Source organism: Chiloscyllium plagiosum, chromosome 2, assembly GCF_004010195.1.
Source record: "Chiloscyllium plagiosum isolate BGI_BamShark_2017 chromosome 2, ASM401019v2, whole genome shotgun sequence".
NCBI classification, from domain to species: Eukaryota; Metazoa; Chordata; class Chondrichthyes; order Orectolobiformes; family Hemiscylliidae; genus Chiloscyllium; species Chiloscyllium plagiosum.
Window position 1 is genome coordinate 146155366 of NC_057711.1, and position 26405 is coordinate 146181770.

At 39.0% G+C, this 26405-nt stretch overlaps 1 protein-coding gene across 6 annotated transcripts in view; it reads right to left on the bottom strand.

The window, feature by feature from the left end:
* ythdc1 (YTH domain containing 1) overlaps positions 1 to 26405 on the bottom strand; it is a 58514-nt gene that overhangs the window by 22125 nt on the left and 9984 nt on the right. For 2 of the 6 annotated variants that reach the window (XM_043720712.1, XM_043720717.1), the window contains exons 4-12: positions 20765 to 21221; positions 18553 to 18651; positions 18415 to 18468; positions 14038 to 14132; positions 9603 to 9711; positions 8583 to 8700; positions 4299 to 4383; positions 4039 to 4205; positions 1029 to 1111 (exon numbers count right to left, since the gene is read on the bottom strand). In XM_043720712.1, the coding sequence (XP_043576647.1) occupies positions 1029 to 1111; positions 4039 to 4205; positions 4299 to 4383; positions 8583 to 8700; positions 9603 to 9711; positions 14038 to 14132; positions 18415 to 18468; positions 18553 to 18651; positions 20765 to 21221 (1267 nt within the window). The remainder of the gene's footprint in view (positions 1 to 1028; positions 1112 to 4038; positions 4206 to 4298; positions 4384 to 8582; positions 8701 to 9602; positions 9712 to 14037; positions 14133 to 18414; positions 18469 to 18552; positions 18652 to 20764; positions 21222 to 26405) is intronic. The other 4 variants (XM_043720738.1, XM_043720743.1, XM_043720723.1 and 1 more) reach the window with 2 other exon arrangements.

The window sequence follows — 26405 nt, forward strand, 5'->3', positions numbered from 1 at the left end:
TACAAATTGCTATTGAACACCACCACTTAATATCAGTTTATTGTTTTTGAAAACGGATCAACTAATGGTAGCAAATTCAAATCCGATAGCAATTTGGTAAAACCCAAATATTTCAGTAACTCACTAGGACAGAGTGCGATCACAGTAGTATAAAATGTACTTGATTTACTTTGTTCACTGAATTGCACTGCTGAGGTTTAGGAATTAACCTAAAGTGGGTGCATCTGGACTATCTAATCTGTCACGCAGCGGTTACCAACAGCTTCAAGTATTCACAACCTGCTCAAGGATGGTTATACACACCTTTAGCATGGGAAGGGCTTGAATTCAGACACTGCACCACAGTAGTCATCTTTAGGTATTTTCATAAGAGTTTTCTAATCAATCTCTTCAGAGATGCTGTGACATTGCTCTGCAGCAGGTGCAAACAAGTTAGGCCTCCTAACCCAGAGACACAGCACTACCACCCCACCACAAAAGCCCTCCAAGTATTGAGAGATTTTTTTGACCAATATATTCAGGGAAGTTATGACAACTCTGGAGCAGGTGGGACCTGAAGCTAGGCTTCCTGGCTCAGACATAGGGACATTCCCACTGAACCACAAGAGACCTCTTCAGGCATTTTTAAAAATTCCCTTTTATATTGGCTATACCTGAAAAACATCTTTCCATTTTCAATATGAACTGGGCAAGTGTATCTAAATTATCACAGCACTAATATACCAGAAATGGGCTGGAGAAACCTGTACACTGCAATATATATTTGCACTTACCTGAAATTTCTAAAATGTATGATTAGTATTTTGATTAGGAAATTTGATTTGATTCGGTTTCAATGTAGCATGGTTTGAATGAAAACTTGAGAAAGGATACACAGACTCTCAACTGCAATTACACAGCCCAATTGCTTAACACTGTACCCATTCAACATACCTGCAGGTGATATAATTGCAGTTATGAGTGAGGGTAAACTTCATTCAAATGCCACATTTTAAATCAAAAACGTCAATATGCTACAAGATAATGACCTGGTCTTTGAGAGAATTCTGGTGGGTAGTCAATCCTTGGTCTCTTTCTGGTGTTATATGAGTCAAATTCTTCTGCTCGACGCCTACGTAAATTAGGTAAACAGAATTATTATGAAACAACAATTTTATGCACACGTTTGAAAAAGCTGACAAATGTAAATTTAAAATAGCAATCAAGAAATGCAAACATATATAGAATCTTTTCCTGCAATTCATTAATCAGATGAATTGCACTGATGAAACAGTTCATCAGCTTGATCAGTTGGATTTGTGTAGATATTTTACTCAGTGCACATTACATATCTTGTCAACGTGTTAAACCAATAAGCTTAAAAAACCTTTGTCTTCTCATTTTGAGTGCAGGACAGTTATTGTTAGTTTCCAAAGACTGGATCTTCAGATCTCAAAAAGTCAAAGAAAATTACAACCAAACATCTGGACACATAAAGGTGATCAGGTGCATTTCACGATAGCTTAGTTTTATGCATGTCATGGCAACGGAAAACTTTCTTTAAAAAAAATTCAAAAATTCGCAATGCAAAATACATGTTACCACATGAATACAAAAGGGGTGTACATTTTGTTCATTCTTAAATGATTCCAGTTGATTGAATAGACATTTCAAACAATTTACAGTTTAAAATACAGCTGCCCAAACAATTTTATCCCCACAAAGAGGAAGATGTAATAAGACCCTATTTCAAATTGGAACGCAACCTTTCTTAAACTCAGTTTAATAAACCCAAAATTGAACTTAACTTTCCCTATTCTCTTTCTGCTAAACAGGACATGTGCAGTCAGTTTTAAAATTCACTTTTGTATTATAATATGGAAATTTAATAAGTAATGGTAAAAAAACCATTAATGTTGAATTTTCTCATTCACAAATGGGATTCATTCAAGTGTGCACTTTAAAGTCACATTGAATTCCTACGGTCTCCATGGGGATAAAACATTAAAAACACAAAACCCTTAAATAAAATGCCTTAATAGCCCAAAGTCAACAGGAAGAGCGATGTCAATTTTGTTCATACTAAATGACTTTTCTCCAGCTTTCTGTTGCATATGTCTTTTTATATATATATAAAAAACAAAAAAAAAAGCATTAAAAAGCTCACGGTGAGAAAAATTCATTAATTCTACATCAATTCTCACCATTGAACTGAAATATATGTATGTATATTCTGGATAGCAAAGCCACATTCTATATCAACTAAAACTTGCATTAAAGCTTCAAAATAATCCAAGCAAAACTACTGAATTCAACAGTTAAACCAGTTGAGTAATGCCAATTAACTATATGAATAGAGAAGTTTTAGAATTATGCATAATTAGTAATAAGGGAAGAGCTGATTAAACCAGTATCCAAACAGGTGACCTCAGTTTGAGTAAACATAGAGTGAGATATTTTGGAAGATAAAAACTGATCCTTATTAACACGTTAAAAAATAATGGATTTTTCTCACCATATCATCAAAACAAAACAAGGGCAACAACAGCAAGTTCATATAAAAATGCTGGTTAAAGGAGGAACATACCGCTTCTTGTAGTTGATTTTTGACCACGCAACGAAGGTTTTAATTTGACAGTAAAGTTCATAAAGCAGTCCCAACTAATGACTTATGATGTGAGCCACAAACATAAAAGGAGGGCCTGGCAGGCTGAGTAGAGGTGCTGTGGTAGCAATGCTATTGCAGTCCAGTGCAAAAAAAATAAATTCCATTCACCAAAGACCTTTAAAATAGCACAGTGAACCCCTTGGCTCATAACTTCAAAAGACAGCTGGCCGCACAGTCCATAATAGCCACAAAGAGAGGGGCACTGCCAGGTTTCCTCCTACCTAATCGACAGTCCACTACATCAATGAAATGGGCCATTGTTGAATTATTTTCTACCTACCACAGGTGCTTTTCATAAAAGGAAACATTTGTCAAAGGCTGCATTCCCAGCAAACTAAATCAATCCATAGTCCTTTGACAGTGTGAAGGGTATTGAAAGGTTTAAATCTGTTGTTTGATAGATGGCTACTGGCAAAAGCACTAAGCAGATTGGTTACATCAGTTCTTTGAAATTCTCCGCTTTTTTCACCACGTTAACACCCCTGTTCTCCCCCCAGGATTAGGAGGGAAACTGTATACTGTTCATAAGCATTGCTCAATGAGGTGGCTTCAAACTGTAAAAGTCCAGAGGCACTGTGGACATCTAGGAAGATTGCACACTGACTCAGCAACATCCACTCTCTGGTTTGTTGCCAGGTCTCCAAGGCCATCGATTTTCCCTTTATAAAAAAACCCTAATCACGTGGATGCTTTCAGAAGCTCAGCAGCTTGATGGAAATATATTCATGTGACTAATACTTTTTTAAAAGAATACTTTCAATACGTGTATGGATCACGGTGACCAGGGTGTTTCACCAAGTGAAAGAGTCCCACATTTAATGCTCTTCTTGACAAAGATAACATAACTTAACCCAAAATGAGATGTCATCTTCTGCAAAATTAATAATGATCCTTTTAAAGTCCCAGAGCACATTATTATCCACAGGAATACACCTGAAAGAAAAGGCTTTCACAAGATTATAAATGCAAAAAAATTAGAAATATAATTTATACTCCACCTACCACACCAAAATTTAATTAGTTCTATTCAATACCTCAAACTTCCTCTACCCCACTATACGTACAGGATGTATCACTCTGTACTCATGTATTGGAAACAGTAATATGATCACCCCATTTCTTTATTACAGTTCATTCTGGACATTTATGCTTTAACCATGTATGGCTCCACTCTTTTACTCTTGAAGACGAAAAGCCACTGCGAAAGCACCCAGAGCTGTCAAGGGTAGACTGTGCAATCCTCACTGAAGCCACAGACTAGTCCATGCAGCTTGGCATGAGGATTTTAAAGTGATCTTCTGTATCGCTGGTACCATGACTGGTGACTCTTAGTGCTCCATCATGTTATTCCAATACAAGTGCCTACTATCAGTCCAAAGAACGTTTCTAACCTTCCCACTTCCCGGACAGGATCACGCCGAGAAGGCCGTCCCCTTGATCGTGGCTGAGAATGCACTCTTCTCTTGTGCCGCATTTTATGAATGAACTGATACAAGTCAATGCTTTCATCCGGTGGAAACAGAAGACAAAGTTGCGTGCCACATTCAGGTTCAATTTCCTGAAAAAACACAGCCCCAAAGAGACAATTTTTAAAAAAAAGGCAAGCAATTTCAAAGTCTGTAATAAGTCTGAAACAGTAAGTTTTGCGTACCTGCCCATCCCGTCCAATTTTAACTGGCTTGTTTTCATTCCACAGATTTACAAGATGCCCTGTTTTTGTGAATGGCAATTCACGTCTGGAAAGGAATACTTTTCCATCAGTAAGCATATCGGACAAATATTCTACCTCTTTCAAATTGCTCATTAACAAAACAAAGCACAATTGTTAGAAATTCATGCAGCTTTTAATTCATTAATTTCATTATTCCTAGAAATAGGATTTCATTCTTTGGTCTCTTCAATCATTATGGGAGATAGGTTACTTACTTATTCTGTACTAATTCATGTCCACATTTGGACATGAGACCATAAGACTTAGAAGCACAAGTAGACCATTTGGCCTATCAAGTCTCAAGTTGATGATCTTTCCCATTTAAAATCTGGTTGAATCCTCTGGCTTGTCACTAATCTTTGCCAGAATACATTTTTTTCTTTCAATTTGATAAGATTCTTAACTTGCCTTGTCAACCATGGTTAGTTCACCCCCTTCCTATAATTATGCCTCTCAAATATATGTTTCTAGTCATGAAACATTTTAAAACTGTCTTCCATTGTTCAACAACTGACTTTTCTGTTAAATCCTTCCTGAGTCCACTCCAGACAATCCTATCTACATTCCTTTGTAATTACCCTTATTTAGATTTAGTGTAGTTGCTTCCAACTTAAAATTTCTCAAGCTCAAATGGATTACAAATTCTACACAAGGAAGAGCATAGGACATTTGGTGCAATTAGGAATGCAAAACATGACTGAACATATGTTCAAGAGCACATTAGCTCAGCGGTTAGCACTGCTGCCTCACAGTATCAGGGATCCAGGTTTGATTCCAACTTCAAGTGATTGTGTGGAGTTTGCAAGTTCTCCCCATGTCTGCACAGGTTTCCACCGGATGTTACAGTATGCTCCCAAATCCAAAGATGTGCAAGTTCGGTGGACTGACCATGCTAATTGCCCATAGTGTTAAGAGATGTGTAGGTTAGGTGCATTAGCCACAGGAAATGCAGGGTTACAGTGATAGGGTAGGGAGATGGATCTGGATGGGATGTTCCTCAGAGGCTTGGTGTGGCCTTGTTGGGCTGAATGGTCTGTTTCTGCACTGTGGGGATTCTACGGGGAGAAAAACTATTCAGGTTGCTCAAAATCCTATTCAAAGAGCAATGACCCTCTCGGTACTCTGGGGAAGGCAGTGAAGGGAAAAGACAGTATCACACAAGTCCAGATTTTCTGCAGGCTTTATAGCAAAGATGAGACTTTTGTGGGTAACTTGCAGAATTTCTATTATGCACACTGCGATGAAATTGCCCAGGAAATTGTACTTTCTGGCGGACAATTTTATTATGCCTAGAACCCTGCAAACAGCTTCACTGAAATCAGATTAAGAAAACTAGCCGCTCAGTTAAAAAAAAGCTTATTAAAACTGTTTAACTCTCAAGTAACTACCAAACTGACCACACACATTGCTTCCTATGCACCCAACTACACATTCCGTGGACCAATTACAATCCTGCCGGACCCAAATCAACATTGCCCTTCCCAATACGCATCTGGCATTCTACCCTCTTCACAGCACCCTAACATCACATTTAACTTATGCATCTCTGGCTTTTCAGGCAAAATACCTGTTGACAATTTTAAGTTTCAGATTTTTAGAGTTTACTGCTGTGATGGGGGGGGAGAGAGGAGAGAGAGAGAGAGAGAGAGAAAGATGGTTTGCACTCCTCTTAATTCTGCAGTATAAAGTAAGAAAATAGTGGAAAGTACTTTTGCTCGCTGAGCTGTAAGATTCATTTTCTGACGTTTTAACACCATGCTAAGTAACATTATCAGTGAGCCTCCGCTGAAGCACTGGTGTTATGGCCCGCTTTTTATTTACGTGTTTAGGTTTCCTTGGGTTGGTGATGTCATTTGCTGTTCTTTTTCTCAGAGGGTGGTAAATGGGATCCAAGTCAATGTGTTTGTTGATAGAGTTCTGGTTGGAAAGCCATGCTTCTAGGAATTCTCGTGCATCTCTCGGTTTGGCTTGTCCTAGGATGGATGTGTTATCCCAGTGGAAGTAGTGTCCTTCCTCATCTGTACGTAAGGATAATAGGAAGAGTGGGTCATGTCTTTTTGTGGCTAGTTGATGTTCATGTATCCTGGTGGCTAGGTTTCTGCCTGTTTGTCCAATGTATTGTTTGTTACAGTTCTTGCACAGTATTTTGTAAATGAAGTTAGTTTTGCTTGTTGTCTGTATAGGGTCTTTCAAGTTCATTAGCTGCTGTTTTAGTGTGTTGGTGGGTTTATGGACTACCATGAAGCCAAGAGGTCTGAGTAGTCTGGCAGTCATTTCAAAGATGTTTTTGATGTAGGGGAGTATGGCAAGGGTTTCCGGGCATGTTTTGTCTGCTTGTTTGGGTTTGCTGCCAAGAAATCGGTGAACTGTGTTTTGAAATACACTGTATACGTAATTTTCCTCTGCTCTTCATAGTTTCCCTGTGCTGCAGTGTGTGGTGGCTCATTGAAATAATGTTCTAATGCAGCTCTGTTTGTGGATGTTGGGAAGATTGCTTCTGTAGTTCCGTATTTGGTCCGTATGTGTTATTTTCCTGTAGAGGCTGATGCGAAGTTCTCCCCATTGGCTGTTCACTCGACTGCGACATCTAAGAATGGCAGTTTGTTGTTGTTTTCCTCCTCTTTAGTGAATTTTATGCCAGTAAGGGTTTTATTGATGATTTTGAAGGTTACTTCTAATTTGTTTCATTTACTGATGACAAAGGTGTCATCCACGTAGCAGACTCAAAGTTTGGGTTGGATGGTTGGCAGAGCTGTTTGATAGAGCCTCTGCATTATTGCCGCTGTTAAGAACCCTGATATCGGAAACCCCATGGGTGTTACAATGATTTGTCTGTAGGTTGTCGTTGAAGGTGAAGTGGGTGGTGAGGTATAGATCCACTAGCTTGACGATATTGTCCTTGCTGATGAAGTTGGTAGTGTTTGGTGTATGTGTCTTTGGTTCTTCTAATACTGTAGTCAGTGCTTCCTTGGCTAGGCTGATGTTGATGATTGTGAATAGGGCTGTTATATCATCCTCTTCTATCTTGGTATCTTTGATGGCATTCAGGAATTCTTGGTTGGAGTGGATGGAATGGCGTGAGTCTTCTACGAAGTGTTTTAGTCTTTGCTGTAGCTCCTTGGCTAATCTGTTAATTGGCGCTCCGGGTAGCGAGACTGAGTCTGGGGGTCCTGGTTTGTGAATTTTGGGTAATCCATAGAAGCATAGCGTATTGGATCCGTCTGGTTTCATTTTTTTGGAAGTGGGTCTTATTTACTTCTCTAGATTTCTGAAGTTTTTTGAGTAGGGCTGTGGTTCGGTTCTCTAGTTGTGGAGTTGGGTCTATTGCCACTTGTTGGTAAGTGTTGGTATCTGCAAGCAGTGCGTTCGCATTCTCAATGTAGTCTCTGATTTAAAATGACTGTCAAGTGACTTTTGTCTGCAGGTAGGATAACAATACTTTTATCTTTTTAGTCCTTATAGTGCTTTCCTTTCTTGAGTGTATGCCTTCCTTTTTCATTAAACATATCGCAGATTTAGAACACCAGTCAACTAAGCCAATGGAATGCTGAACCATAAAAGCAAAAGATCAGAGTAGTCAGGTGACATAATGGCCCACATTTGTCAGTGGTCACAATTTGCACACTGGGATTCTGTACAATCCCCAATACAGCAGATTATAAGGAATTAGTTTAGTAATTAAAGATTCTGACAGTCAAACTAAATTAGAGACTTTGGCAGGTTCCACTGCAGTTATATTAATGGGTACCCAATAACAGCTAGATAATTAAAACTTTAGTTCAACCCATGGAGAACTATGAACTGACCTCCACAACATACCATTCTAACCCCAAATACACCCATCTTCCACTGAGCCCAACAATTCCCCTCCACAGCAGTAACTCCTCCCCAACAAAACATCTCACCTCCAGCCCTGTGACAGCATCTTGCAAGCTCTTCCCAGCACATACCTCCCTTCTCTATTACGTCACTACCCACACGCAACATGCTCTGATTGGGCTCTGACACCCCACTCCAACATCCCTTTCTTCACCCATATTGATCATGAAACAACATACAAGATGTCCCTTAAATCTTTCTTTCCTCACCCACAAAGTGACCAACCTGCCAACAATAACACACAAGCAGATAATCCATATATCAGAAAGTGCTACTTAATACATGCACCGCATCATTCCGTAGCCATTTTTTAAATTTGTAATAGCTTTTAACTGTAGGCAGTACCTGCAAATCCAGTCGATTTTGAAAACGCCACCTAACATTTTTGCATTCATTCCTGCAGGTAGCACCCAGTGAATTGGAGATCCTCCATGGTGCGATTCTGATGAGAGTCTGGCAAATCCTGAAAATAATTGATTTATTTTAAAAACCAAGCTACACAAAATTAACTTGCCTTGTTCATCTAAATTTGAGTACACTGCATAATTTATTCCACTCTTAGGCATGAATATTGAAACAATATTTTATAGAAAGGATCAACCACAAGAAAATATGCGGACTATCAAAAAAGGACTACTTCTAAATTCCAAGGTATTTTTATGAAGTATTGTTGCAGTTGAGTAATTGCAGGCACAAATGTTAAGTGGCCGTATTCAATGAAAGCTGTGCGAGGGGGTGTGGGGCACACACATAGAAACATAGCGCGACAAAAGAGACTGAATGAATGAATGCATTTATTTTTCCCTTGCTATCACAATAAATTGCTGGTATTCCAGATACCACATGCAGGGAAAAAAAAGACAATATTGCCATCTAGAACACAAACGGCCAAATTATGAATCAATGGAATGTGATTGGTGTCCAGTAAGCAAAGACGACAATTCATTAATTCTGACTTTCTGCTGAACGTACACATCTCTTAATCTGATAAATATATCACCAAGGCCAACTCAAAGTCAGTTTACTTTTATCATTCATTGTGTGTATCATAGTTGTGCGGTCATTTCTCCCAAATTTTCAAAACAGTGGAAATTACAAACAGAGGCTCATTAGGGTTGATTGCTGAAGCATACTCTATATTTTATAATGTTCAGCAGAAAAGGGGGCATTATTCAAGAAGCTGCATTATGATGTAACATTGACAAACTATTTTTGAAACAGAACGCAATCAGAATCTATGAACTGGAAATAAATGCTGGCCTTGCAAGTGCTCAAATGATTTGGATGAACTAGAAAACTACTTTCTCACAAAAGCACTTAATCAGGAAAAAAAAAGTATTCAATTTCCCAATATAATTTTCTTACCCTGAAACTTCCCACTTTCTCGAACAGAGAATATCAATATAACGCTCCGAGCATCGCGGAATGCAGTGTTCAGCTTCTTCTCATTTACTGGCAGTGTTGACCATACACCCTAAAAAAGAGTAAAAATACACCTTAAAGTTACTAACTTTCCAAAACTTGCATGGTTAAGATCAAGTTTAACAGCAAATATGTGAACTAACGAACAGTGATTTCTGGGAAAAGTCTCAACAGCATTGGCAACTCTTTCTCCGAAGTCGTTACGTTTTCACGATATGACCTTGCATCACTTCAGGTTATGATTTCTGCTGTGCATTCCTTTCTCTCAAATGTTGAAAGAGCTGCTGAATATTTCCAGCATTTTCTATTTATATTTCAGATTTTTCAGCATTGAAATGCTACTGAAAGTTTAGATTTACTTCACTGCTGACAGCAATTGAGATAACTGGACAGGTATAATCTTTGACAACCATTCTAGCAACAAAACAAGAAAATTATTGGCTGAAACAATTCCTGTAATGTCTCCCCATTCCCTGATTCCTGCAAACAAGGACAACTAAAATTTACAGATAATCCTCCAAAATAAAGTCTCAACAACATTTCCGAGGGCTGTCCCATTTGATAACCCGTTTTCAGTTTAGTCACTGGTGGAATATCAGCAGTACAAAGTCCACAAGACAAAAGAGCAGAAATTAGGCTGTTCAACCTATCAAGTCTGCTCCGCCATTCAATCAAGGCTGATACATTTCACAACCCCATTCTCCTGCATTCTCCCTGCAACCCTTGATCCTCAAGAATCTCTCAGTCTCTGTGGCTAAAGAATGCTTTCCTTATTTCCATTCTAAAAAGATTTTCCTTTTACTCTAGGGTTGTGCTCTCGGGCCCTAGTCTCGCCTACCAATGGAAACATCTTCCTAACATCTACTCTGTCCAGGTCATTCATGTATTCTGTACGTTTCAATTAGGTCTCCCTCATCCTTCTAAACTCCCATCAAATATAAACCCAGAGTCCTCAAACATTCCTCATATATTAAGCTTTTCATTCCTGGGACCATTCTTATGAAACTCCTCCGAACACGCTCCAGAGCCAATACATCCTTCCTAAGGTATGGAGCCCAAAACTGCAGATAATGCTACAAATATGGTCTGACCACAGCCTTATAGAGCCTTGGAAGTACATCCCTGCTTTTATATTCAAGTCCTCTCAAAGTAAATGCCATCATTACATTTGTCTTCCTAACTACTGACTCAACCTGCAGGTTTACCTTGAGAGAATCCTAGACTAGAACTTCTAACTTTTTTTGCACTTCAGATTTGCAAATTTTCTCCCAATTTAGAAAAAAGTACATGCCTCTATTCTTTCTACCAAAGTGCATGACCTCACACTTTCCCACATGTACTCAATCTACGACTTTTGTTCACTCTCCTAACCTGTCCAAATCCTTCTGCAGCCTCCCTGCCTCCTCAATGCCATCTGTCCCTCCACCTAGCTTTGTATCGTCTGCAAACTTCACCAGAATGCCATCAGTTCCTTCATCTAGATAGTTAAAGAATAAAGTGAAAACTTGTGGTCCCAACACTGAGCCTTGTGGAACTCCACTTGTCACCAGCTGCCATCTTAAGAAGGACCCTTTTATTCCCACTTTCTGTGCGGCAGCCAAGCTCCTATCCATGCTTGCACCTAGCCTCTAACACCATGGGCCCTTATCATATTCAGTAGCACTGGTGTTATGGCCCACTTTGTGTGTGTAGGTTTTCTTGGGTTGGTGATGTCATTTCCTGTTTTGATGTCATTTCCTGTATTTTTCTCAGCAGGTGATAGGTGGGATCCAAATCGATGTGCTTGTTGATAGAGTTCCAGCTGGAATGCCATCCTTTGAATAAACTGCTCTGCCAACCATCCAACCCACTACGGGTCCATTACGTGGATAACACCTTTGACATCACTAAACAAAACAAGTCAGGAAAACTTTCAAGACCATCAATACTATACATAAAATTCACAAAAGAGGAGGAAAACAACAAACTGCCATTCCTGGAAGCCACAGTAGAGCGAACAGTCAAAAGGGAACTTCAAATCAGTGTCTACAGGAAAACAGCACATACGGACCAAACACTGAACAACAGAAGCAATTATCCCAACATCTACAAACGAAATTGCATTAGAACATTATTTCAACGAGCCACCACACACTGTAGCACCAACGAACTACGAAGAGCAAAAGAAAACCACCTATACAGCATATTCACGGGTAGCCAATGAACGCAGTCCGCTGATTTCTCAGCAACATAACCAAACAACCAGACAAAATGCAAGGTTTGTGAAGGTTTGTAGCTCAGGTTGAGGTTTAGGGTGTAGGTTTGCTCGCTGAGCTGTAGGTTTGATATCCAGACGTTTCATTACTTGGCTAGGTAACATCATCAGTGGCGACCTCCAAGTGAAGCGAAGCGAAACTGTTGTCTCCTGCTTTCTAATTATATCTTTCTTCTGGATGGGGTTCCTAGGGTTTTGTGGTGATCATGCGTAATGAATGCTGGTACATTTTCTCTCCAGAATTAGGGTTCTGGGCTTTTGTGGTGATCACCACAAAACCCTAGGAACCCCATCCAGGAGAAAGATATAAATAGAAAGCAGGAGACAACAGCTTCGCTTCACTTGGAGGTCGCCACTGATGATGTTACCTACCCAGGTAATGAAACGTCTGAATATCAAACCTACACCCCAGACAAAATGCGTCCACAACCCTAGCCACTTTGCGTCAAATACATCTCGGAAATGATTGCGAGACTACTCAGAGCTCTTGGCAGCATGGTACCAAGAACAACCAACCCACAAAAAGGCATGACTCACTGTACTAGTATCCTTACACACAGGTGAGGAAGGACACTACTTTGACTGGGATAATACATCCATCCTAGGACAACCCAAACAAATAGGCACAAGAATTCCGAGAGGTATGGCATTCCAACCAGAACTCTATCAACAAACACATCAATTTGGATCCTATCCATCACCCTCTGAGAAAAACAACAGGAAATGACATCACCAACCCAAGGAAACTTAAACACAAATAGAAAGCAGGCCATAACACCAGTGCTTCACTGATGATGTTAGCCAGTAGGGTGGCAAAACACCTGAAAATGAACCTTCCGACTCAGCGAGCAATCTTACACCTAGAACCTCAACTTGAGCTACAAATCTGTTCCAAACTCGCTAATAAGGAAAACATTAAAGACTAACAATGCTATACCTGTACTCCCATTGTTATACTGTTCTTAAATTATTTTTAAAAACTTTATTTGATTCCCATTAAGAAAACGAATATTTTGCTGAGTGTCAATTATTCAGTTTTAAATGAGAGCACAGTCTTGCCAAAATGCTGATCAAGTGATGACAGCTCAGTTAACTGAACAAGCAGATTTTAAATGATCTCTATTTTGTATATAGTATTTAATGCACAAGAGCAAAACCAAAAGAAACCACAGACAAAATGAAAAGACAATAGCTCAAATCACGAAATCCAGAAATTGAAACACTCACTGCAATTGACAGCTGCAATGATATTAGAAGTTTGGAAATAGATCTCTGTTTGAATGTGGAACTTCTGGCTAGCCAGAATTAAGTATCTGTGACAGATATATTTTGAAACGTTACTGGACTAAGGGCAGACAGTACAAGAGAATCAATACAGAACCCTAATTCTGGAGAGAAAATGTACCAGCATTCATTACGCATGATCAAGCTAAATCAGCTGCAGCACAAGATCCTACTGTGACAAATTCACGTTACAAAGTGTCAATGTTAACCAATCTGAGGGACTGTGGTTCAAACAGATTGGATGACATGTGACTAGTCTCTACGCTAATTTTATGCTATTTCTCTCACTTCAGTTGGCTTATATGAAGCTAGCACTTTATGTCTGGCTCAGACCAGCACCCATACTACTATTTTCACCCACGTGGCACATTTAGATTTGACTTGCAGAAAAGGCAACTTTCAATCTTGCAAGATGAGGCACTTGAAGGGATCAACCACTTCTTTTAGTTTTGTCCTTCAGGCTGAATTCATTCATTGTCATACTGTCATCATAACAGTAACAAAACCAGAGATAACTGCCACCTCTCAGTATGGCCTCAATCCAACATTATGAACTAGGTGCAAGATCCAAATCAAAAATGATTGCACAAATGTTACACCAATGACCATCAAATTTCAGTGACTGGCCAGAACACTACAGAGACAACAACTTAGTACTTATAAACATATACAAATTGAGAACACAAGAACTCAGAAAATGTTAGATACCATACACACCAAACTGATTAACTTCACAAATTAGAGGCAAACACAACCAATGTTAAAACACAAAGTTTCAGTGTATGCTGTGCAAAGTACAGTTGGGTTCATTTCAGTAATATCTAGTACACAAGATAGTACCTTTGCTTTTGCCAGGGATACATTCTCATGGTTATTGCTTTTTATGAGGAAAAATCGTGCATCTCGAAGAATATACTTCAGTTTACTAGTTTGATCTGTAAAAAGGCAAACAAAAAATTACTCTACTTGATTGCAAATAGCACCATTAACAACTGCAGACTTATATGTTTGACGACTTCTGTTCAGATATGTTGACTTTGTACCAGGACGTAAATAATGCATATGCTATCATCCAATATTGAAAAGCAATTTTAGTGAAAGAACTGTCAGAATTATTTGAAGAGAAAAGTCAGAGGTGCAGTACAACAGAACAAAGCAGTCCTTGTGGTGCTATAAGTAATTAATTTGAATAAGTTCTTCATATCAGCTGTAAAAGTTCAAAATGAAATAAAATCAAACACACTTGCTGAAATTCCAAGACAGCCAAGGCAAACAATTCTGAACTACAAACTTTTGATAGCCATCATAAATTAAGGACAAAAAACAAAGTTGGAAGTATTCACTATTACTCATTTGAAGAACATCAGCAGAATGGAACAATCTCCTTCTGGCTTGTACGTTTGCGAATAATCTCCTTGATATGAACCCACTCAAGTGGAAGTTCGCTACTGCACTAGAAAATAAAGGGACAGAACATTGCTACAACTTAGAGGTCATCTCTCTACACTACCTGTAAGCCTATTTTTTTTTTATTGTTGACAGGGAAAACTCCCCACGTACGAAATGGGTTGACCTATATGGTCAAGATATACAGCTGGCTACACACCATCTAAAATGTGCAAAGAATTAACGAATATTATGAACAGGCCCCAATTATTTAACATGAAAGTAACATACACAAGTAAACTCAGTGGACTAAAGCTGCATTTTAAACATTAAAAGCATAATTAAACCTCAATTTGTGATCACATCCTTACCATATTTCTAATCGTCAATAACACCAGCCATCATTTCCATAGTTGATATTGCCAAAAGCATTCTTCCTTAGAAATGCAAGAAAGTTGGCAAGTTTACTGGATCAATTGTGTTAGAATCTGAATTTTTAAAAACTGGGTTTGAAATTGAAGCCAAACTGTACAAAGGAGGTAATATATTTGCAGCCACAAACTTGTTAAAATAAACAGTTTGAATCTAGATGGCTTGTCAATTTTGATAGCATTAAACCTGCTTCCATACTTCCACACCAATAGTATCAACCATGGAAGCTGATAATTACAAAATAATACATAGAATAGCTACTATTTTCAGCAAGGTTATTTAAGTATTGTTTAGCAATTTTTCTTGTTGCCAGCCTTCTACCACTCCCAATGCAACAATTAGTGTTTACAATCTCTGAGACAGGACACCTTCTTGCAGATCGTTTTAGAAAACATCACTGGAACACCCGTACCCACCAACCCCACCGCCCCGTGGCCAAACACTTCTACTCCCCCTCTGACTCAGTCAAGGACATGCAGGAGGAGGAGCGCCTCATATTCCGCCTTGGGACCCTGCAACCAGACGGGATAAATGTGAATTTCAACAGTTTCCTCATTTCCCCTCCCCCCACATTATCCCAGTCCCAAACCTCCGACTTGGCACCACTCTCTGGACCCCTCCATCACTGCCCCGCTGACCTTCTCTCTCATCTTCATCCACCAACTCCGCCCAACCCCACCCCCTTCTATTAATCTCTCAGCACCACAAGTCTCATTCCTGATGCAGGGCTTATGCCTGAAACATCGATTCTCTTCGGATGCTACCTGACTGGCTTAGCTTTTCCAGCTCCCCACATTCTCAACAGTGTTTACAATCTACCAGGGCAACTTCATGTACCAACAGACTAGACTTAAACAAACATCAAGCTGATTTTCGAAAGAAATGTGCAATTTGTCTGCCACAGTCAAATCTAAAGAATTGTAAAAAAATTCAATGTAAAAGTTATTAAATGTTGTCAGCCACGTTTGTGAAATTTGAGTTAACTTATGAAATGTAATACTACTTAATATCAAATGCAATTGGTTCACCTTAAAAAGGTATTTACAACTCCTCAAAAGAAATCTAAGGTGTCATGTTAATGAAAAGGACTGAAAACAAATTTTTAAAACTGGTCATCATTTCAACAAAAAAAACTGATTTATTATAGCAATATTTCAATTTATAAACAGCCGACTTGGAAATGCTGTGAAATCAAAAGCTGTGAATCCAAGACAATGTAACAACCAATTGAGAAAATAACCAACAGCAGGGTGTAACATGGCCATAATAGCTACTGTTAATCTCACCACATAAGTACATCAATTATGGCAGTTCAATAAAATGATCAATAAAAGCAAAGTCAAAAACTAATTAGTTTTAGTTTTGCAGCCCTATCCTCTTCCAAGAATTGGCAAAAATAACATTGATTACAAAACAATATTTTCAGTTAGAACAGTATATTATTAGCAAGAGGAAACAGAACAAGATGACTTAAAGCATAAAATAGGTTAATTACAATATTCAAACTCTTTTTCTAGATTTCAGAATGCAGGAGTTACTCCAAAGCCTTTAAACTATAACCCACATGTTGCAATGCTACACAATTTCTTGAACCCCTATTTCAAAACTCATTCATTTGGTAATAGATAAGCAATATTTCTTGGGAACTCAAGCTCATGACACTCTAATACTGCCCAACGAATTCAAGAGACAGTTTTACAATCATGTTGAAGAATCTACAGCTTGTGCAGAAGGGAGTTTGGAAAATAAAGAGTATGAAAGCATGGGAAGGGCTAAAGCACAAAGACCACTGGCGATCTGTTGCAGGGTGCCTGTGGAATGCTACACTAGTCAAAAGGTCACTGTGGCAGGATGGGATAAGAATAGTGGAATGCTCCTACACCAATTAGCAGAGTATGGTTGGGGCTGAAAGGTCACTATGGTGGGATGAGATAACAACAGTTGGTAAAGTCAGCCTCACCTGCTAAATATCATCATGGCAGGTTGGGACAGGTCGTGACAATAAATTAGATTAGATTAGATTAGATTACTTACAGTGTGGAAACAGGCCCTTCGGCCCAACAAGTCCACACCGCCCCGCCGCAGCGCAACCCACCCATACCCAACACTACGGGCAATTTAGCATGGCCAATTCACCTGACCTGCACATCTTTGGACTGTGGGAGGAAACCGGAGCACCCGGAGGAAACCCACGCAGACACGGGGAGAACGTGCAAACTCCACACAGTCAGTCGCCTGAGGCGGGAATTGAACCCGGGTCTCTAGCGCTGTGAGGGAGCAGTGCTAACCACTGTGCCACCGTGCCGCCCACAAATATTTAGGACTTGACAATAAATATCTAATTAATAGTTAGTAGAGTCAGCCTGCTTAAGACCCTTGACAATAAATATCTAATCAGTAGTTGTATAGTCAGCTTGGGACAGGAGGCCATTGTGGTAGATGGGATAGCTAAATATCTCATCATTACAGGTTAGTCTGAGTTGGGAGATCATTGTAGCAGAGGTGACAGTAAAATATCTAATCGTGACATTAGAATAATATTAAGTAGAATATAGGACAAGCCATAGTGCCTGAAGTAGAAGAGATAATGGGAACTAACATCATTGGTTTATTGTATAGCTGGAGTAAGGTAATTCTGATTAACATAGTTGGGCATGCTAATAAGCTAACAAAAAGCTTATAGGGTGTCTTCACATGATTAAAAAAAAGGAATAAAGAGCCACGGACCATGAGGTTTGGGGGCATTCAAGAATTTGCTTTCTGAGTGTGACGGTTTTTTGTTTGCAAATAAAAGACCTACTCCTTGAAGAACTCTCTGCATCTCCTGGTGATTCTCTACATTTTCTCCACGACAGAAGCAGAGAGGATACATGAAATTCATAGTAGAGTAAAATCCCCAATGTTTAGACAGCAATCACCTCAAATAAATCACCTGAGCAATTAGTAAGCTGCCATGAGAAAAGTGTAGTTACAGCTGGGCTAACAACAGTGCCATTAGAATATTAGCCCAAGACATACATTCTGAATGATGCTCCACAGACTGAATAATTGAAATAATCTAAATTAAAATAAAAGAATTTCTGGACTTGCACAGAGAATTAGCAGTGTCCTTATTGATGTTTACATTGAATGCTGTCCATCAGAAGTGACAGAAATAGCCAATGCAATTTAGCAACATTTCCTTTGACTATTAAACTGCCAGTTTACAGCTGAGGTTTATAAATTATGAAGCAATGCAACTTCAGTAAACAACAAAACATACAATATTTTAAACCTGAGTGCATAAAAGCCATAGATGTTGAGCATGACACTTAACCTATCAGCTGCTTTTCAAGCTTTTCAACAGCACATTGAGAGCGTGCTGCCTTATGCTAACCTCTAAGCTAGTCGTTTCCATACCTTTACGAACTGCACGCACAGATGATGACAGCTTCTCATGTTTCTTCTCTGATCCTGCATTATAGTACACAAAACCCATTAGGCCCTTGCTGTTTAAGCTCCATACACAACAAGTTCCAAATGAAACACAAAACATACCTGCATACGAATCGGATGCTGAGCTTTCACTCCTATCAAACACAATTGGAGAAATGTCTCTAGATCGCTTTTTCTTCTCCTTTTTATCTGTCTCATCGTCTGAAGAAAAGTTAATTTGTAACAATTCTATTTAATGAATCTAAGAATCACAGACTGCAGTATGATGATGGGGGTTGAAAATTCCACTAAATTTGGTCTAGACCTGTTGAAAATTACAGATCAATAAAGTTTTTATAAACTGAACCATACTGTTTCAGTGTCCAATATCGGCAGCTAGGCACATACTCGGCACTCTAGCGGTTTTAGGGGCTTGAAAATATAGGGTGTCTTCACATGATTACAGAGCCAATTTAAAACAAAAAAACGAAGCTAAGATTAACCAATTTTATAAATCCTTGTTTTGACATGAAATTTTGTGTTTCAATTGAACTGTTCAGTTAACAAAACAAAAGTTGTTACTTTAATTACATTGCTCCCACTGGTGGAGTACCAACATTATATTAACAATGATATGGCTGAGAAACCAAACACTGCTGCAGAATAGGGAAAGTACTGTTCCATGCTCATGTATGGAATGTTTTGGTTACTTGCCTGATACATTATTTAGGTCTTCAGGAATACAGCACTTATTAAACGGGAAAAATGTCATACCTCCAAAGCTAACTTTAAAAAACAAGGTCTGGCAAAGGGTAAAAAATAATTTTTCACCTCTAACATTGGGCTCAAATTTAGCCTAGAATTATTATTTGAATTACTCCTGGTGTGTAAAAGATAGTTTGAATAGCCTTAGTCCAGTTCCAAGGAGGCACATATTCACAACACGATTTGACAGTAGTCATAAGGCCACAGATTGGCAAATGTAGGAAACAAAAGTGCAAAGGTCATGCAGCAAGTGCTTTGCCGAAGCTCTGGTGAAAGCACATTACTGGACAGAATAGAGGGATGTCACATTGCATCTGCCCAACAAAGAAAGTGGCCCGTCACAGTATGTGGAAATTGAACTGTGAAGGAATTATGATACAAAACAAAAAACGATGATACAGAGGAATATCTGAACCCGAGGTTCGAGAATTTTCAAAAACACAGAAGACAATTTAATTGACATGGGGACAGAATGAGAACCAGGCAAGTTAAATATGCAAAACCAAGATGGTTGATGTTGTCAGGAACTACTTCTTAACTAGTTTAACCACAGGAGCTTCAGGAAGTTCAGTTTAATTGCTGCCCACTAAAAGTTAACGCTAGCAAGAATACTATAGAATTCTGTAGAAAAACGTAGGCAAAATTACACACCAAAACATGATAGAATTTCCTGTTTTATCATAATCTGTAGGTTACACCAAGTGGTTGCAATTAAGTTGCTTCATCTGTATAATATTCCTCTCTTGTACATCAGTCCAGCCTCACCAACCAAATTGTCCACTGTATTAATGAGTATAGTGGCCAATCTCATATTTCCAATTTTCAACCCCCTCAATCATTGTATATTAAGTTGGCACTTATTCCCACTCTCCCACAAACAAAAAAGGGACCATCTTTCTATGTGTATTATATTGTAATTCTGATTAATCTCATTGCCATAAGTCACAAAACAGGTGAGTTTTACTTTAAAATTGTAAGCTTCAGTGAACACAACTGAAAATATTAGCGAAAAGAAAAACACAGATTAGGACACAAGTTGATGCATCTTCTCAGAAGGCGAAAGTGAGGAGCGCAGATGCTGGAGATTAGAGTCAACAGTGTGGTGCTGGAAAAGAACAGCAGGTCAGGCACCATCAGGAATGGGCTTTTGCCTAAAACGTTGATTCCCCTCCTCCTCAGATGCTGCCTGACCTGCTGTGCGTTTCCAGCACCATACACTTATTGCCTCAGAATGCTGCATGGTATAGAAGTAGGTACAATTTCATTTCTCCCTCACTAGAATCCATTTTCATGTTGTGCCTATCTATTAGATAAGAACTGGTACATTCACAAACAGATCTGGAAACTACTGATCTTAAAAAAAATCCAGTCAGAATGTCTAATTGTAGATTTCCAAATGGGTACAATTCCTACACTGCAGTGATTTTAAGGTCAGCTTTCTAAACTAAGATTTTCCAACTTTTCAAACAGAAACTGAAAACACTAACCTCCCAGCAATAAATATAATCAAAATGAATGAATTTTACATTAAGTTAAATGGCAAACTTGCATTTACAGCCATGTAACATACCTGATGCATCAGAACCAGATCTGGTAACAGATTCTCCATCAGTAAATGAGACAGACTCTGATTCAGAATCACTGGCTTCACTACGTGTATCATAATCCTGCTCGTGACCTTCTTCCTTGCTTTCTCTTGGATCTCGTTCTCTGAAATCATCCTGTTCAGATATATCCTGCTCATATTCTTCCTCCTCTGCTTCTTCCTCCTCCTCTTCCTCCTCCTCCTCCTCTTCCTGCTCCTCTTCTTCCTCCTCTTCCTCCTCCTCTCCTTCTTTCTCTTCCTCAGCATCATCTTCATCAGGTATCATGATGTCTACTGTCTCATCTTGATTTTCTTGCTCTTCAGATGAAGTATTGCCTTCAGTTTCAACATCAGCTTCAGACTGATAATCGGACTGAATTTCTTCTTTAGAAGAATGACTTGTTCTATGCACTTTCATACTCTCAAGATTACGTAAAGCCACCTGCATTAAAAGCAGATAGTTGATTAAATAGTTTGTGAAAAATATATAGCACCAAGACATACAATTTATTAATATCAATAGTGTTTTCATTTTGTAAAAAAAATCATTTGATTTAAAATATAACCAAAATGAATGCTCTACAATTGGCAAAATTGACATGAAAGCATTAACGGCCCAATGTTCAGTAAATCGTAAATTACATCCTTGGAATTAAACCCAAGTGCCTCAAAAATTGTATTTTCTTTATTTTATATCAGACTTAACATTCTAAGCGAATAACTTTAATACAGGTAGTCCCCAAAGTCCATTTGCAAGCTTATTTGTGTGCATGTGAGAATACAATGCAAAAGAATCTAAAGGAACCATTCACAAGTACAGGAAATGCTTATATCGGGTCTTGAAAATTATGGCCCTATATGAGATAGGTGTTTGTATGTACAAGCTTTCATTAAGTCGGAAATTCATAAATCAGGGGAGACCTCCTCTACACTTTAAGAAGATCTAAAATACATATAACAATCCACAAAATCTGGCAAAAGAAACCTACTTTACCCATAACCAATAATTTCCAACACTTCTTAAAAAGGGAAAGATGTTGCTGAAGCTTTGACTTACATTTAGCGAGACAAATGCAGGAATACCAAATTTCAAATTTCCACAACAATTTATATTACAACAGAAAGGGCTTGCTGATGGCTGAGATGTTGCTATGCAACACAGGTATCTCAAAAAGGGGGCAGTGCTTGCAGAGACAGTACTAAGGCATATCACTCCTGTGGTGTTATTAATGAGCCACATGTCAAGCTGAACTGATTTGATTAGGCTGGCTATCAGCATGACATCATACAAACATTTAAGAGTAGATGCTTTGCATTTTGTTCTAAGTCTGGCCTAGTTGACTGTGGACTGTACTTGGTGGTGGGGTGGGGGTGTGGGAAGAAATCCAGAGGCCTAGGACGATCCTCTACGGAAGGAAGGCTCAAATCCCACCACGTCAGCTGGTGGATTTGAATTTAATGAACTGATCAATCTGGTGCTGCTCAGTGGTCAGGGAAGTATCAATTGTCAAAAACCAATTGGATTCACTTTAGAGAAGGAATCTGCTATCCTAACCTAACCCACACAATATGGTCAGTTCTTGCCTTACATCTGAAATGGCATAGCAGTCCATATAGTGCAAAAACATAGAGATGGGCAATAAACGTAGGTCTTGCAAGTGATGGTCAAAACTTATACAATAAAAATCCGGCAAACAGTCAAAGCAACAGGGCAGTTTGATACAATCATTGGGACAAACAGGCATCACACCGAATTTCAGACATGAAATTACTCAGGATTAACAGCAGGATCCTATATTGGAAAGCAGAATTCAAGGTGTCACTGTCTAGAAGCAGAACAAAACAAATAACTTAATGTTCCAGGGCAAATCAGAGTCAGAAATGTACAGCATAAAAACAGACCCTTTGGTCCAACTCATCCATGCCAACCAGATATCCTAAATTAATCTATCCCCATTGCATGCATTTGGCCGATATCCCTCTAAATCCTTCCGACGCATATAGCCATCCAGATGCCTCTTAAATGTTGTAACTGTACTAGCCTCCACCACTTCCTCCAACAGCTCGTTTCACGCATGCACCACCTTCTATATAAAAATGTTGTCCCTTGGATCCCTTTTAAATCTTTCCCTTTTCACCTTAAACCTAGGCACTCTAGCTCTGGACTCCTCCACTCCAGGGAAAAGACCTTGGTTATTCACTCTTTCCATGCCTCTCATGATTTTATAAACTGCTGTAAAGTCACCCCTCAGCCTCAGACGCTCCAAAGGAAATAGTTTCAGCCTCTCCCTATAGCTGACATCCTCCGACCCTGGCAACATTCTTGTAAATCTTTTCTGAATCTTTTCAAGTTTCACAACATCATTCTTATAGCAGGGAGACCAGTATTTCACACAGTATTCCAAAAGTGGTCTAACCAATGTCCTGTACAGCCACAACATGACCTCCCAACTCCTATAATCAATGCACTGATCGATAAAGGCAAACAAACCAAAAGCCTTCCTCACTATCCTGTCTGTTTGGGAATCCACTTTTTCAGAACTATGAACATGCATTCGGAGGTCTCTTTGTTTAGCAACACTCCCCAGGATCTTACCAATAAGTGTATAAGTCCTGCTCTGATTTGCCATTCCAAAATGCAGTACCTCACCTTTACCCAAGTTAAACTCCACCTGCCACTCCTCAGCCCAATGGCCCATCTGAACAAGGTCCTATTGTACTCGGAGGTAACCTCCTTCACTGTCCACTACACCTACAATTTTGGTGTCAATCGGCAAACTTACTAACTATACCTCTATGTTTAATTCCAAATCATCCAAATGAATGATGAAAGTCAGTGGACGCAGCACCGAGCCTTGTGGCAAAGCCATGCTATCACCAATCAATTCCTACAATTCCAAATACATGTGAATCCCGCCCCTTAAAATCCCTTCCAACTACTTACGCACTACTGATGTCAGACTCACCAGTCTACAGTCCGTTGGTTTTTCCTTATCACCTTTCTTCAATACTGGCACCATGTTAGCCAACCTCCTGTCTTCTAGCACTTCATCTGTAGCTATCGATGGTACAAATAGCTCAGCAGGGGACCCAGCAATCACTTGAGGAGAAAGCGAGGTCTGCAGATGCTGGAGATCAGAGCTGAAAATGTGTTGCTGGAAAAGCGCAGCAGGGCTGGGAAGAAGGGCTTATGTCCGAAACGTCGATTCTCCTGTTCCCTGGATGCTGCCTGACCTGCTGCGCTTTTCCAGCAACACATTTTCAGCACCAGCAATCACTTCCCTAGCTTCCCACAAAGTTCTAGGGTACACCTGATCAGATCCCAGGGATTTATCCACCTTTATGCATTTTTAAGGCACCCAGCACCACCACCTCTGTAATATGGACATTTTTCAAGATATCGCTATTTATTTCCTCAGTTCTCTAGTTCCATAGCCTTTGCGACAGTAAACACCAATGCAAAATACTCATTTATTATCTCCCCCATCTCCTATCTTTCCAGACATATCAGCTAGGCTGCCTTTTTAAGAGGCCCTAATCTCTCCCTATTACACTTTTGTCCTTAATGTATTTTACCTCGAGGTAGATAACGTACTTTTGAGTTGCAGAAGTGGTAAACTTTGGCCTGTTTGAGAGTCTGGCCAAACAACCAACTGATCAGGACAGCAATTGTTCAGCAAGGTTGTTTTAATGCACAGTTACTGCTCTGAGTTTGTAAAGAAACCAAATTGCTGGGATTCTATTGAAGATCATGCGGATTTTAAGAATCCTTTAACTTGACAGCGAACTAAAATACTGCGAACGGAGCATTTAAATGTTGTAAATACATATATGGTATTGGGTGAGGGCTCATTCCATCAAAAAACACTGAATCCAGAGGGGGTTCCCAAGGGGATGCTTTTGTCAGTCCGAAACACCCCTACCTAGTGCACAACTGTGCAATTTGCATAAGAATCTCAATGCTGGTACAATGCCAGGTACACAGGAAAAACACCCCAAAGATTGGTTGATAGAATCAAATGTGTTCCCTGGCTGTTCACAACAGACCGAGTATATTGTACTCAATGAGCTGTCTCTCAAAATACCTGTGAGAAGGGATTCCACGGTTGGACAACAAAAACAATTCAGTCTATGTTTCCATCTAAATTAACCAATTTAAATCGGCTCAAAATGTGGCTCATTTATGTTTGCTACAAACAACACACGCAGAGACCTGTTCTTTGCAAACTACACAAAGTATCTTCAAAATTTAAATTTACCTGGAAGCAGGGTAATCAGTGTACATAAGTGTACATGGTCAGTGGCAACACCTCAACCAGAGTCAGTTACCACTTCACATCTCTTTACTCCTGCAGTATATATTGCAATACAAGTTGAAAATTTGGCATTCTCACATTTGTTCTGAAGACAAAGCTTCAGAAACATATCAATTATTTTTTATAAAGAAGGCAGATATACATTTAGACAAGTGTTAAGCATACAGAGAATGGTACAGATTTAATAAAATGTATAAAAATTTACATTTAAAATTCTTAAAACACAATATCTTCATCAAAACAATAAGGTAACAGCAAATGTATCAGGAACAAAAAATGGAGTCAGGGTTTGCACAGCAATGAAAAACTAACTGGAACAATGTTTGCAATACACAAGTCGGGGAGAAAAAAAAATTAATATACTCTGCCCACAGCAAGCGCTCCCTGCAATTATGACCACATATTGCTATAAAATAACATGCCGAGTCACCACACCCAACACCATCGGGGAATATAATTAAAACACATACTGGGTCTGAATCTGATATGCTCCTCAGCTCAAATTTGTTTTCATCCTGTTAAGTTGAAGGGCAACCGTTAAGGACAACAGGACACTTTCAAAAGCACATCCCCTTAATGTCATTTACATATTGAAAAACAAACATATTTTTAAAACCACCAACAAGAATTCACAAGTTGAACTAAGTCTCCACACGTCCACAATTCACAGTCGCCTTCCGAGCAAGAGAAATTTGTTCAAAGTCAGCAACAATAAGATCATAAAAAAAGGTGCCCAAGTGTTAATATACTTTGTTAAGTGCAGCTGTATCAACCTTCCAGGTGTCATAAAGGCAAAATGCTAATTTCAGAAAGCTAATGACAATGTAGCATAAACTGTTCAGTAATATTAAGGCTTTGTAAACTTTTAGGAATACTTACTTTCTTGCTACAAGTTATGAACTGATTCATATTTTCTGTTGTGTTCAGCAAAACTGCCTGCATATGTGCAATTAAATCAGATCTTTGCAGTCATCTGTAGGCAATAAAAACCTTAACGACAAAACATATTTTCAATTTTCACCATGTACTGTCAACTATTCTGCCAAGCCATGCATCATAATTTTGACACTGCAGGTTTCAACTCCTGATACGCACCATGTTGCTGCCATCACTTTACAATATTAGATTTTACAAATAAAAATCTGTTATTTCAAAGAGAAATTTTGCAACCAATTCAAAAATAATGGAAATGGATAACTAGTTAACTAGCCATGTACCACAATGTGCATGGCACTGCAATGAACTGCTAAAGCAAATATTATATAGGTGTTGGTAAAGTTAATAATTTAAACAACCAGATATCAACATCT